The sequence below is a fragment of the Falco peregrinus genome, chromosome 10 (assembly GCF_023634155.1).
Source record: "Falco peregrinus isolate bFalPer1 chromosome 10, bFalPer1.pri, whole genome shotgun sequence".
NCBI lineage: Eukaryota > Metazoa > Chordata > Aves > Falconiformes > Falconidae > Falco > Falco peregrinus.
This window is the reverse complement of record NC_073730.1, coordinates 3,942,548-3,956,106: the sequence shown is the minus strand read 5'-3', so window position 1 is coordinate 3,956,106 and position 13,559 is coordinate 3,942,548. Positions and strand designations below refer to the sequence as shown.

General features: G+C 42.0%; 1 protein-coding gene across 1 annotated transcript in view; it reads left to right on the top strand.

The window, feature by feature from the left end:
- HMCN1 (hemicentin 1) overlaps nt 1–13,559 on the top strand; it is a 202,623-nt gene that overhangs the window by 163,167 nt on the left and 25,897 nt on the right. The window contains exons 71-87 of the mRNA XM_055815315.1: nt 404–540; nt 3,694–3,835; nt 4,905–5,049; nt 5,932–6,059; nt 6,452–6,608; nt 6,787–6,908; nt 7,111–7,275; nt 7,487–7,594; nt 8,097–8,234; nt 8,377–8,511; nt 8,785–9,054; nt 9,419–9,606; nt 9,982–10,195; nt 10,771–10,905; nt 11,362–11,552; nt 12,283–12,364; nt 13,163–13,432. Of these exons, the coding sequence (XP_055671290.1) occupies nt 404–540; nt 3,694–3,835; nt 4,905–5,049; nt 5,932–6,059; nt 6,452–6,608; nt 6,787–6,908; nt 7,111–7,275; nt 7,487–7,594; nt 8,097–8,234; nt 8,377–8,511; nt 8,785–9,054; nt 9,419–9,606; nt 9,982–10,195; nt 10,771–10,905; nt 11,362–11,552; nt 12,283–12,364; nt 13,163–13,432 (2,727 nt within the window). The remainder of the gene's footprint in view (nt 1–403; nt 541–3,693; nt 3,836–4,904; nt 5,050–5,931; nt 6,060–6,451; nt 6,609–6,786; nt 6,909–7,110; nt 7,276–7,486; nt 7,595–8,096; nt 8,235–8,376; nt 8,512–8,784; nt 9,055–9,418; nt 9,607–9,981; nt 10,196–10,770; nt 10,906–11,361; nt 11,553–12,282; nt 12,365–13,162; nt 13,433–13,559) is intronic.

Below are 13,559 nucleotides of genomic sequence, written 5' to 3'. Positions count from 1 at the left end.
CACACGAAATGTAACAACAGTAAAGGAAGTTTAAGTGGGATTTCTGCAGTTCTAAAATATGCCTTGAGTTGCTTCTTGATTATAGCTCCCATGCTTATCGATGAACAGTTCATGGAACTTTGGTGATGTCTGCTTTGTCTGGCTTAAATGCTGGTAGTCTCACTGAGAAGGGACTTCAATTTCTGTCACAGTAGTTTCCACTGTGTGACTTGGGAAACAGGTTTCACCAGTTAAAGAGCTGTGGCATATTTAACACAGGTATTGAAAGGCAGAACTAATTAATGTTACTGTAACTTTGCATTTATTTTAAACTTAAGAAATAAATTGGAAATTTTCAATGACTGATTTTAATGGTAGCTCATATGTGTGGTGGTGTTTGTTTTTTTTTTAATTTTTATAACAGTTCCTCCTAACATTGCTGGTACCGGTGGTCCACAGGACCTCACTGTGTTGCAGAACAGACAAGTTATACTGGAATGCAAGTCAGATGCGGTGCCACCTCCAACAATCTCATGGCTTAAAAATGGAGAACTTTTAGAGGTATAGCGGTTACATTATTTGTACTAGTCTTTTGCTCCCTTGATTTTTTTACACACAGTGCTTGAGGTTTCTTATTCTGCTCACTTGCCCCTTCAGTGCAGTCCAAGTTACGGTGCCTTGATCGAGAGAAGCTGAGTAGCCCCAGTACAAATACAGTTAGTCCTAAATGAGTACCTGAAGCTAGCAAGCATGTGAAGTGGCCATCCCGCTGTTACTTGTTCTTTTTTCCTTTAGGGGGATCCCTTGCTCCTCCTGGATCCTCTGAACAATGCTAGAAGCCTTCGGTATACTCCTGAATGGCTTCCCAGGAAAGGTAGCTGAGAAAAGACTACACTATATGTTTCCTTTGGGTATATTATGCATCCTCATATTCTAGTAGCATTTAGAAAGGAATTTACATTAATTTACGTTGGAAAAGAGAAAAAAAAGAAAAGGAAAGAAAAAGGGTTGCTAATCACCACAGTTTTGTATCAAATGCATCTTTTTCACTCAGAATTCTGTGTAGTGTCACATTAAGGCATCGAGTCTTTGCTGGTTGAGAGAAAATTAGCAAGACGAGGATGGTTTATATAGAAAGAATTTTTTACTTCCCATCCTCTTTCTTGGGGTCACTCAGAAACCAGGTGCTTTCCAACTGAACAATTTAAGTTCAGTTATTAATTGAACTCAATTAATTGATAATTTTCCCTCAATTGATCTTTATTCATTAACAAGAGGAAACAAATTCAGCTTATGAGTTGTGTCTCCCTTAACTCAACCTTAACACAACCTCAACTGTAGTCCATCAGTAGTCCTCACCTGAAGTTCTGCTTATTTGCCTTTCCTTCTCATATGCCATTCCTCAGACTCTTTCTCTATTGTAAATTAAAAAGCATGAAGTATTACTGCAAGAAGTAAAAATATGGTGGGCAATTATGTGTTACTAAGCGCTGCTAGGGCATGCGACCTTGAATGTAGCACAAGAACTAGCTAGAAACAAGTTTAACAGAAGCACTCTTCTGCGTGGTTAATCCGTTGATTTGGGTAGTGGGGTTTTTTTATGAAAGGTTGAACGAGGCTTGGAAGTTAAATATGTGAATACTTTTTGCCTCGGTCCTCCTTGGAAAGATTGTGTTTTAAAAGCAGTAGTTAAGAAAAATAAACCATGAGAAGAAGCCACTGTTACAAATATTCCCCAGAAAACAAAGCAATAGAGGAGCACTATGATAGGTGTAGGTACTCAGCTGAGTTTTTTTAACAAGTATTTTTTAAAAAGTTAAAAAATTAACCTTTACAGTACTAGTTCTCCTCTTGCCTCATGAGTTCATGTTGGTGTGTGAGGGCGGAGGCATCTTGGTTGTGCAGTATGGTCAATCCCCCGCTTTCTGATTTATGATAGACTAGGGAATTTCAGTCTCTAGAGTTAGTTTTCCACCAGCACTAAATTTCAGTTACAAATTTAGTTCAGACATGGCAGTTTTAATTTGTCACGTGTACTTCGGGTAGCAGACAGGTTTACTCTGTTCCTTACTGTTCTTTTTAGTCTTCAGTTTAGCTTATATAAATATATACCCCAGGTATTAGGAAAATGTTGGTGTCCTATGGAATGCCTGTTTGCTTTCTCAACCTTAAAGAAATGTAATAGCCTATTAATACTAAGCAGCTGGAAAAGAGCTCTCCTCGGGTAGGGAAAGAGAGGTGCTCTGTGGCACAGCATCTTCGTTATCTTGGAAAAATGAGGTTTCACAGCGACAAGACAGGATTGGAGAAAGGTTATCAGGCTGCAGTGTGATTTCAGTTTAAGTCATCACTGGTTTTGTGAAAAAGCCTTGTTTCACAGGGTGTCATTCCTCCTGGTTTTGTTGTCTTCCACTGTGCAGATTTTGAGGTCTGCTCCAGACCCCTGTATGCTCAGGGGTGTAATTGTGCAGCATCACTGGTTCTGGTAGCAGAGCTATGGGAAGATCTAGCCTCGTCCTTGCGCTCTTCATTGATTTGGAAATGTGTTTTGAGTTTTAAATAAAGAAGTATGTAGGCAGGTAGGAGCATCTTGACCTAACCTGGCTTTATTTAAACATTAAAATAACTGCTTGAATTCGTATTTTTTCAAAGCTGGGTTTTCTGACATACCTTGAGTAGACCATAGGGATCAAATGATAAGCTTTGTTGCCTGTCTTTCCTCATCGATATGCTTCTGTGTTTAGGAACCGTAGCACAGGCTGTGTACTCGACAGGAGATACCAGCCTTTACCCAAAATCTGTCTGTAATCCGCTCTGGTGGCGAATCGTGTCACCCGTGAGGCTTCAGCAGTGCCGTTCCTTCTGCACTGGCTGAGTCGTGCCTGGTGTCAGATGGGCGCGCTGGGGTGCTAGAGCAGAGGGTGCAGAACTGGAGGAGTTTTGCCTGTCTGATGCTGTTCTCAGGTCTTCTAACCAAAAGAGCAGATGGGAATGTCAGCTTTCACTTTCATCTCAAGTGTGGGTAGCACATACTGAAAAAGTTTGAGTTTCTGGTCTTTTTTTTGTTGTTGTTTATCCACTCAGGTTTTTGAACACTTGTAGTTGATGTTACTGCCAGTCATTCGTGCAGATATGACCCAGACTGATGTGGTAAAAAAGCTGTGACTTCAGGGGGCTGCCTAGCGGTGCTGTAGAGGGAGCGTAGAGCTGAGAAGAGTGGTATCCTCCTGTTCAGAAACGCTGGCTAGTAAACTTACTGGCTAGTAAACTTGGTAGGCTGAGTTCATGCTGGCTGTCACCTGGTCAAGGCTGTGATGTGTGAAGAACAGTGTAGAGAAGCTTGCCTTTATTCTGCCTGTAGCGTGCATGGATTTTTGAAAAAGAAATACAATTCATCATGTGCTATTAGCTGTCCCTTTCTATAAAAACTCAAAAGCCCTTTGGGTACATAACCCCAAAAAGCTGTCTTGTTCAGACACACGTCCCAGCAGGGGTTTCAAGGGGGAGCCATTAAGCAAGCAGTTTTTAAAAGCTTTGTTTACCCTATCATCTTCACGGATGTAAACAAAGTTAAGCCAGCAATGAGTTCTGTCCCTGGTTTATCTTTGGCCTCTTTTCATGGCTTTTATTACTCCACAACGAAAGAATGTGCTGTGTTCATAAAGAGAGTAGTGGTAAAGTTAAATCTGTCAAACTCTCTCTCTTTCCCCTTAGGGAACTCCTCGAGTTCGAATCCTATCCAACGGACGATACCTGCAGATCAATAACGCTGACCTCAGCGATACAGCAAGCTATACATGTGTGGCAAGTAATATCGCAGGAAAAATGACCAGGGAGTTCATGCTGACAGTACATGGTAAAATCATGGATCCGGTCTTGTGCATTTTGATCTTTGTGGTATTTCTGCAGGAGTTGAAATGGCAAGAAAGAAACATTAGTAGTCTACTCCTAGCCAAGTGTTGGCCACGTCAGTTGTGTCTAAACTGTAGGACTACGTGTATTACCGCACCGGTGCCACCATTGGAGTCCACAGTTGTCCCCTACACTAAAGGACCTGCTGGGGACTCACCATGGCTCACTCGCCATCTGTCTGTGCTTCCTGCTAGTGGAGGGTGCTGTGCGTGTGGCCATTACCCTGATAGGGAGTCAGGATACATCCAGAATGAACACCCAGGTCCAGGACTGAGAAATGCTTTTGGATAAATTCCGAGAAATTCTTAAAAGCATTTGACTGGCACCTTGGGTGACTGGTTTCATAGCCGGCTTGGCCAACAGTTTGGCAAGTTACTTGCAAGCTGTGGTGGCTTATCTGGACCTGTAAGCAGGAGACAGTAGGAGGACAGGGCTTGAAGGGCCCTATGCATCTCGATACTTGTCCTGCACTACCACAGCCTTGCCCTCAGTTTCCTTTTAAACCTAGATATTTTCTCACCTGTACTTTGATGAGATACTGTTCTGTTCTCACACACTCAGGTGATGATAAGGAACTTTTTTCCTATTTCTGTTCTGTTCATGACCCAGTCACATGTACCTGCATTACACTGTGCCTCCCCAGGACTGTCCTTACTGGTCCAATGACAATTCTTTTTTTCTCCTTAATTTATAATTAGGAAGCACGGATATAACCTTAGCCTTATTTTGCTGACTTAAATATGCTGAACTCTTTTACTGTTTTAGCTATATGATGACCTTTGCAGTAACTTGCAAAGATGATTGTTACACTGCATTTCATACAAACTTTCCTTCTCGTTCCCTACTGCATCGTGGCAATTACTGTGCACTACACAAAACGGTAAGAAACTTGTTTCTGTCTTTGCAGTGATTCCCGTGTCTGTTACTGCATCTGGTTTCAAGTGTTTCGTTTCAGTCATTGCGGAGTGAAGTTTTTTATTTGCTTTGTATTATCAGCAATTTTCCCTTTACAGTGGCACCTACAATCCGAAGTGGTCCTCAGGCTGTTGTCGTGCGTATAAATGCTTCTGCTGTTCTGGAGTGTGTTGCAGAAGGAGTGCCGACCCCGAGAATTACATGGAGGAAGGATGGAGCTATTTTTACTGGAAACAACACGAGGTATTGTGCAGAAGCAGCATAAATATTCTTCATTGTTTTTTAAGAATGTATTAATTACAGAAAGATTAATTAAGACATCTGTGATTTGTAAATTAGTTTTGTTTTCACAGATCGGAACTAGCATATCTACTGTTATCTCGATCAGACCTAAATGTGGAAAATACAGTGATAGAAACAGTATCATAAAGAAGTTGTTCTACAGAAAAGTAGCATGCCAAAGGTTTCATGCTTTTGTTGTGAAGGACAAAAATCTCCTTTGACAACCAAATGTAGTAATAATTCTTCTGATATTAAAGATTTTGAACAGTAAACGTGAAAGATCCTTAACTTTTTTTTATGTATATGGAGTTTTGGGATTAGGCCAAGCAATTTCATGAAGACCAGAAGCTACCTGAGTGTACTTTGCAGTTTCTAATATATAAAACTTTCTGTAAATGTTTTAGTATCAACTTTTATTATAGTGAATGGTTTCCGTCTTCTGACTGTTTTAAGGGGAAGTAGTTTGGCATTTTCTGGAACTGAGCAAACACTAAAGAATTCAGTTACATTTCAAAGAAAAAAAGAAAGCATTAATTAGTGTTTTTTAAACTTAAATGAGAAACCATAAAAAGGGCTTTTGGATATTTTCTGCAAATCTGGCATCATTTATGTGTAACCACTGTGTCAGCTAAATTTCATAATTTCTCTGAAAAATGGATGTCCTGGGAAAGAGTGAGCTCAGGATAAGTGCAATAAATGAGAAAACCATGTGCACAGATTAAGACACCATGTGTTTAGGCTGTTTGTTGTGTACCCTGAGTCATCTTTTCCTTCTGCTCTACCAGGATAGCCTACGGTTCTGTTGATTGAGGGGCAGAAAAAAACCACATGGCTTTGTTTCAGATACTCCATGTTAGAGGATGGGTCTCTACACATCCACTCGGCACACGTGACTGACACGGGAAGATACGTGTGCATGGCAACCAGTACAGCTGGCACAGAACGCAAACGAATTGATCTGCAAGTTCTTGGTAGATATTTTTGTTTTAGATAAATATATGCATTTTTATAAGTCTGAAGTCCAATTTTATAATTTTTCTGTTCTGCCAGATCCAATTTTAAGTTTAGCCCCTTTTTAGCTGCTCTGGTTAAAAAAAAATAAAAATAAAAATAAAATTTATGGCCTTAGGAATACAACCCAAATATTCATGAAAAGAAAATATTTATTCCTTGTGTACTGGAACTAGAAAGGCTTGACACATGCCATGCTAAATGTTTAGTAACTTTAATACTGTCAAGTTACTCTTTATAAAAACCGAGTAAATGTGTTCAGGCAGTTCAGCTCTATATAGGTGTGAGAGAGGGGTGTGGGCATACATATATATATAATTACTCTGAATAATTATGCTTTGTTTGTCTTTAGTTCCTCCAACTATTGCTCCTGGACATACAAATATTACAGTTACTGTAAATGTGCAGACCACCTTGCCTTGTGAGACCACCGGAATTCCCAGACCAGCAATTAGCTGGAAAAAGAACGGGCATCTGCTTAGTGTTGACCAGAACCAGAATACATACAGGTGAGAGAGATTTTCTTTTCACCGTGGGTTTAAAGTTTTCAGGGATGATTTTGGCACTTTAAAAATCTAGCCACGCTTAAATGTAATCTTGTATAGCCAGCACATTCAGTGGTCTGATTACCTGAGAAGAAAAGAAGTATTTCAATGGCTTTTACTTTCTTCTCTTTTCTTTGTTCAGACTTCTATCTTCAGGTTCCTTAGTAATCATTTCTCCCACTGTGGATGACACTGCTGTCTATGAGTGCTCTGTGTCAAATGATGCAGGAGAAGATCAAAGAGCAGTTGAGCTCACTGTTCAAGGTAGAGGGGATATTGCTATTACATGTGTATGGCACCCAGAATTGCTTTGGGGCCTTCCAATGTTGAGATGAGATTTTTATATCATTCTTTTATGATACTGATATCCATAAGTCTCTGGTATTCCCAAGAGAGATAAGTTATTTCCAAAAATTCATAAAAATGAAAACGGGCAAGTAACCTTTATGCTGATTTTTGTTTTCAGTGCCCCCGTCCATAGCAGATGAAGCCACGGACCTTTTGGTAACAAAGCTGTCTCCAGTAGTGATTTCCTGCACTGCATCGGGGATTCCTGCCCCGTCAGTTCACTGGACCAAAAACGGCATAAAGTTGCTTCCCAGGGGAGATGGCTACAGAATTCTCTCCTCAGGTACTGTGCACGACTGGCGCTCAGCTGCAGAAAGTCAGAAAGTGAAAGGCTGTAGTTGTGCACATCCAGAAGTAATGAATTAATTAAATGCAAACAACCCCTCTCCAATTTCTTGGAATAAACAGACACACCTCTTAAGACGGTGCTGCAGTAGAGTTTTCCTGTGAATGCGGCTGCTGCTGTGTGTTGTGACGCGCACTCTCTGCTGCAGGTGCTGTTGAGATCCCGGCTGCTCAGCTGGCGCACGGGGGGCAGTACACCTGCGTGGCCCGGAACGCGGCCGGCTCAGCCCACAGGCACGCCACTCTGCACGTTCAGGGTAAGATGGGAAGCTGAAGAGAAGGTGCATTCTCTCAGCACACGTTGCCCATTTAACACATACCTGTGCTGCGCAGTAACGGCGAGGCCAGGGTGGACCATCACGAGTAGTGTCCTGCTCAGCTGACTTCTTGTGGATGCGCTGATTATTCCCAAAGTCGTTACTCTGTGTGTTACAATTCCAGTACCTTGGATAGAGTCCCCCCACTCCATGCTGCTCTACTATTTTATTTTTTAGTAAGGTTTTTGTTTGCTTTTTGGTAAGTTAAAAGGTATTTGTGATGGCAAACTGCATGAGGTAGGGCCATATTCTACACACACACTCATGCTGAACGTGTTGCTATAGTTAAAAGCGCTTCCACTGAGCTCTTCATATGGGTAGCAGAATAAAACCATTGCTCGTACGGCCTCAGACTCTCGGGTTTTGCAATTTTAGCATCTCCTGTATTTTGTAGCCTTGAAGGTTAAACCTGTTGCATTTTTCTTTTTATTTCATTCCGCAGAACCACCAGTTATCCATACTCAGCCAGGGGCACTGGATGTCATTATGAACAATCCCATCCTACTACCATGTGAAGCGACGGGTACACCTCGACCCGTAGTAACATGGCAAAAGGAGGGCATCAATGTAGTCACAACAGGTAACCTCCTAAAGCCTGTACCTCCAGCCTAAGTGCTCTAACTTAGAAACTTGTTTTCTCTTTTCTGAATGTTCAAACTTAGATATAAGGAACCCCTTAATTTAAGAACAAAAGTGCCATACTTTGCTTGAATTTGTTTTAGGCAACAGTTACATGGTTCTTCCAAGTGGCAGTTTACAGATTGCGAAATCAAGTGTTGAAGATGCCGGCACTTACACATGTGTTGCTCAAAATCCAGCTGGCACTGCTCTGGGGAAGATCAAACTGAAAGTTCAAGGTAAATAATCTTTTAAACTCTTGTAGTGATTTACAGACAAGGAATTTGTGCATGCTTTCTGTTAGTCAAACACAATTCTGAGCAATAGAAACGGACCTCATGCTTTCCTATTTGATGTGATGCTGAATAGAGCCCAGGAGGTTTATTCCCTTTAGTTGGCTGTCTACTTTAGCATCAAAATAATCTTTCAGGATTATTTTCACGAAGAACTGAAGCGTTCCATGTTTCTTACAACATCAATTTCTTTTAATAAAATTTCTGAATTCTTTTCAGTTCCTCCCGTTACCAAGCCACACCTCAAGGAATATGTTGTTCCTGTTGATCAGGCTGTCACACTGCAGTGTGAGGCTGAAGGCTACCCTGAGCCCGAGATCAGCTGGCATAAGGATGGACAGCAAATAACGGAGTCTATTAGAAGAAGAATCCTTAGCACTGGTGCTCTGCAGGTTGTGTTTGTCCAGCCTGGTGACGCTGGCCGTTACACATGCATAGCAGCGAACCCTGCAGGGTCCAGCACTTCTAGCATGGAGCTCGCTGTGCACAGTAAGTGGGGCTGTACGGAAACAGGGCGCGTTGTCACAGCGTGTAACTGCAGAGAGTAAGGAGCTAGGATGTAAGGGAGGTGTTCAGGAAAATTAGCCTACTTAATGGTGAGTTTTATTGGGTTATAGTATCTATCAGCCACATTGCTTGAATTCAGGAAGAACGTCACATTTCTGTAACTCGGTTTATATTTTGTTACAAGAATGTCACACGTTTCTCTGACATACTTAATGGTGGTCATTGATGGAGACAAGAAACAACAGAGAAGGTCCAGGCAATGGTTTCTTCAGTCCAGTATTGCACTATCCAAGCACTGCTGTAAAAGCACACATAGCGGTAAATCTTTTTAATAAACTTCTCACAGTTCCACCCAAGATTCGCAGAACGGATGCGCAGTACACAGTCACAGAAGACTCCCAGGCTGTGCTGTCCTGTGTGGCTGATGGGATTCCAACACCAACAATAAACTGGAAGAAGGACAATACGCTGTTAACAGAGAGAGGAAAATACCGGGCTGTCCCAGGTGGAGACCTCATTTTGGACAACGTTGTTGTAAGTCCCCTAAATCCAAGCTATGACTTGACAGGTTTGGCAATAATAAGACCCCGCTTCTCTTCGTTTTCAGCCACCTCTGGATTAGTCACTGTTCTGTTCTGTTTTCTTGTTCTTAATATTCCAAAGTCCTTATAAACATTTCATTTTCCACTGAAGAATAAAATCTGTGAAGAATTTGTAGTGATAAATTCTCAGGAAGGGCAAAAAGAAGTATAGGTCATCACTCAAATCTAGAGGAAGTGACAGCGTTCAGGTCAGCATTTCTGCTGAATGCCTGTTCCAAACCTCTTGAGAGGCTCTTGTCGTTACAGGTGGCAGTGTTGTGTGGGATATATCACAGCTGAAATTTCCCCAACGTGCTTTCTCTTTCAGCCTGCAGATGCCGGCAGTTATACCTGTATTGCCAACAACGCTGCTGGAGAAGACACACACACCGTCACGTTGATCGTTCATGTGCTTCCAGCTTTTACTGAACTGCCTGGAGATGTAGCTTTGACTAAGGGAGAACAGCTCAGATTAACGTGCAAAGCAACTGGGATACCTGTACCCAAAATAACATGGACCTTTAACAATAACATCATTCCAGGTGGGGGACACCGGGTCTTCCTGGCCATTCCACTCTACAGTTGTTTTTCCCCACGCAGCATTGCAATTAGTTTAAGATAAGGAAGAAAAAAAATCTAGAGGGAACAAACTTGTTGGGCAGTGGTTGTGTGAGGAATATCTTCAGTGTTATGCAAACATGTAATTAAATTGCCTCTGAGACAAAACTGTGAGGAACATAATTACAAAATTGTTCCTCTTCTATAGGCAATAATGTAACACGTTAAAAACACTCAGTATCAGATGGCATTTACTGAGCATCCAACAACTAATGCTGTTTCTTTTAAATATGAAGAAAACCTCAGCAGTTCATAGAATGCAGATGCACAAAGCTCCAAATTAAGGGACACCTTAAGCGAGCATACGCATGTGGGCAAACGTCATAGCAGTGACTTTTCTGTGCATTTCTGAAGCGCCTCGGAAAAAAAGTGGCCCAGCGCTGCCGAGCTGCGTTGCCGAACAGCGCTGTAATTCAAACAGGCTTATGCCCCACCAGGCACTGAGATGATGCTGATTAAAATCACTGAAGTAACCCTTTACGGTGTGTTCTCCCTTCAGCACAATACGACGATGTAAATGGACACAGCGAACTCGTTGTCGAAAGGGTATCTAAAGATGACTCTGGTACCTATGTATGCACAGCAGAAAACACCGTTGGCTCAATCAAGGCTATTGGTTTTGTGTATGTCAAAGGTATGTAAAATGACAGTAGTTGTAGTTACTATTGCACAGTTCCACAGTGTCATCTGTTTTGATAGCAGAATCATAGAATGGCTTGGGTTGGAAGGGACCTTTAAGATCATCGAGCTCCAACCCCCCTGCCGTGGGCAAGGACACCTTCCACCAGACCAGGCTGCTCCAAGCCCCGTCCAGCCTGGCCTTGAACGCTTCCAGGGCAGCCTGTTCCAGTGCCTCACCCCCCTCACAGTAAAGAATTTCTTACTGATAGCTAATCTAAACCTACCGTCTCTCAGTTTGAAACCATTACCCCTCGTATTCAATGCCTTGTATATGACTGAATCAGAAAAATTGAAACAGGGTGAAGTTCACACTTCAGAAAGTCAGAGGTGAATGATCCCTGCCAGCAATTTCATTAAGGGCATTTTATTTTGACTCTGCTATTTCTCTGCTATCACTTGTTTTTTTCAGAGCCTCCAGTCTTCAAAGGGGATTACCACTCTAGCCGAATCGAGCCCTTGGGTGGCAATGCTATGTTGAATTGTGAAGTCAGAGGAGATCCACCTCCAACCATCCAGTGGAGCAAAAAAGGAGTTGGCATTCAGATTAGCAACAGGATCCGACAGCTTAACAATGGTTCTCTTGCTATCTACAGCACCGTAGTGAGTCACTGGCCTGTTACAATGTGTTTCTGCATTGTACTTGGTTAATAAAGGTATTCCAGATCACCTTGTTTTGGAAGAGCGAGGCTAGACATTTAATCCACTTTTGCTTTTTACCTTTAGGAAATGTTAATTCAGACTAGAATTAGACTCAAATTAGTGTGATAAAAACCCGGGGGGCTATCGTTCTCTTTGTCAGAAGGGCTGAAACTTGATCCTGACTGTTGGTGCGTGAAGTCCTGGTCGTGCCCAATCAAATGGGACTTTTGCTTTTGACCTTAAGGAAGCCTGGGTTCTGCAGATCGGGTCAGCTGAACAGCAATTGTGTTCTACCTGTGGAAATCCCTTGGCATCTAAATGCCTAATATGAATGGCAAGATCCTTCCCCCCCCCCATAAACTCATGTCTGTGTTTTGAAACAGGGTTAAAAACAATAGCTCCCTTGAATTTCAGTTAAAAAAAAATACTATATATATATGTATACACACACACACAATTTGATCCTCAGCATTAAGGAGCTGAAGGAAGCAAAAAATGGAATATAAAAATAACTCACAATATCAGCTTAATGTTAATAAAGGCATACCCTAGAGACTGAGGTACTCTAGAATCTAACAGCGTGCCTCCTAAGATCTGTGGCGTGCCAGCAGAAAATGCCAGCTTGCAGGAACTGCAGTGCAAATGGAACCCCCCGTTACATGCATGTTGACTGTTGGCTTTTTGCCTTTAGAATGAAGATGCTGGTGACTACAAGTGTGTGGCTACCAACGATGCTGGGGTGGTGGAACGCAGTCTGACGCTGACACTTCAGAGTAAGACTCAAAGTGATAAATGTCATGCCGCTGGTTTGGAGCGATGACCTACCTTTGGATAGGTGCATGCAGCTCCCGTTGAAGTTTTGGAGGGTGGGCGCTGCACTGTAGGTTAAGATTCATCTCATCTTTCACCAGTAATATTTCAGAGTCTAGTCTAAGGTAGTGATTGAGGTGGAAGAGGAGAAGCATGTGGAGGGTGATTCAGCTGCATCTTAGAAACCAGCTTAGAGCAGGGTGAATCCCCTTCTGAAAGGGCTGTTTCTGTTAGTTGACTAGCAAGGATGTCTGTGCAACTGAGTTAAACTAGACTCATACTTTTAAATTAAGAAAGTTAGGTGAGTTGAATCCCAGCTTTCGCTGACAACATTTAATTTTTGGCAGAAATCGTACTTTAGAATTATTTTTTCACTAGCAATAGAATTTCTGAACATCCCCTTTCTGTTGTTCCCTTGAGCAGTATGGATCTGTTACTTACGTCTTGTTGCCTCTGGACATGATTAATAGCATCTTCCTGCAGGCTTTATGAAAAGCGACACATTTTAGCAATAAAGCAGACTGCTCATATTGTCAGGCCTCGATCCCAACTCAGATCGCAGCACATTAAAAACAGCCTGTCGTCATTTTAACTTGCATATATTTTTGACAGTGGAAGATCAACAATCATTTTTGTCACAATAAACTGACTGACTTAAGATTTATTTTTTTTTTGCCTTTGTTCTGACCAGACCTTTAATATTCAACGCAATGAAAAAACGTCAACATGTGCTATTGCCTAAAGAAACCCTTCTGTTTCAGGTCCTCCAGTCATTACTGTTGAACCTGTAGAGACAGTTGTTGAAGCTGGTGCCACAGCAATGCTGAACTGCCAGGCAAAGGGAGAGCCGCCTCCAACCATCGCGTGGTCCCGCCAAGGTCACCCGGTTGTGAGCAACGAGCGAGTGACTGCCCTGTCTAACGGCTCCTTGCGTATTGTTGCAGCACAGAAGGAGGATACGGCTGAATATAAGTGTGTAGCGAGGAATCTGATGGGATCTGTTCTTGTTAGAGTGCCACTGACTGTCCAGGGTAGGTGCACAAAATATAGGGTAGTGACTGTCAAACTGGTAGATTGCAGCATTAATTGAGGGTAACTACCATCAAGATCTTATCTTATCCATATTATATAGATAAGGTATTTTATCTTCCATATGTG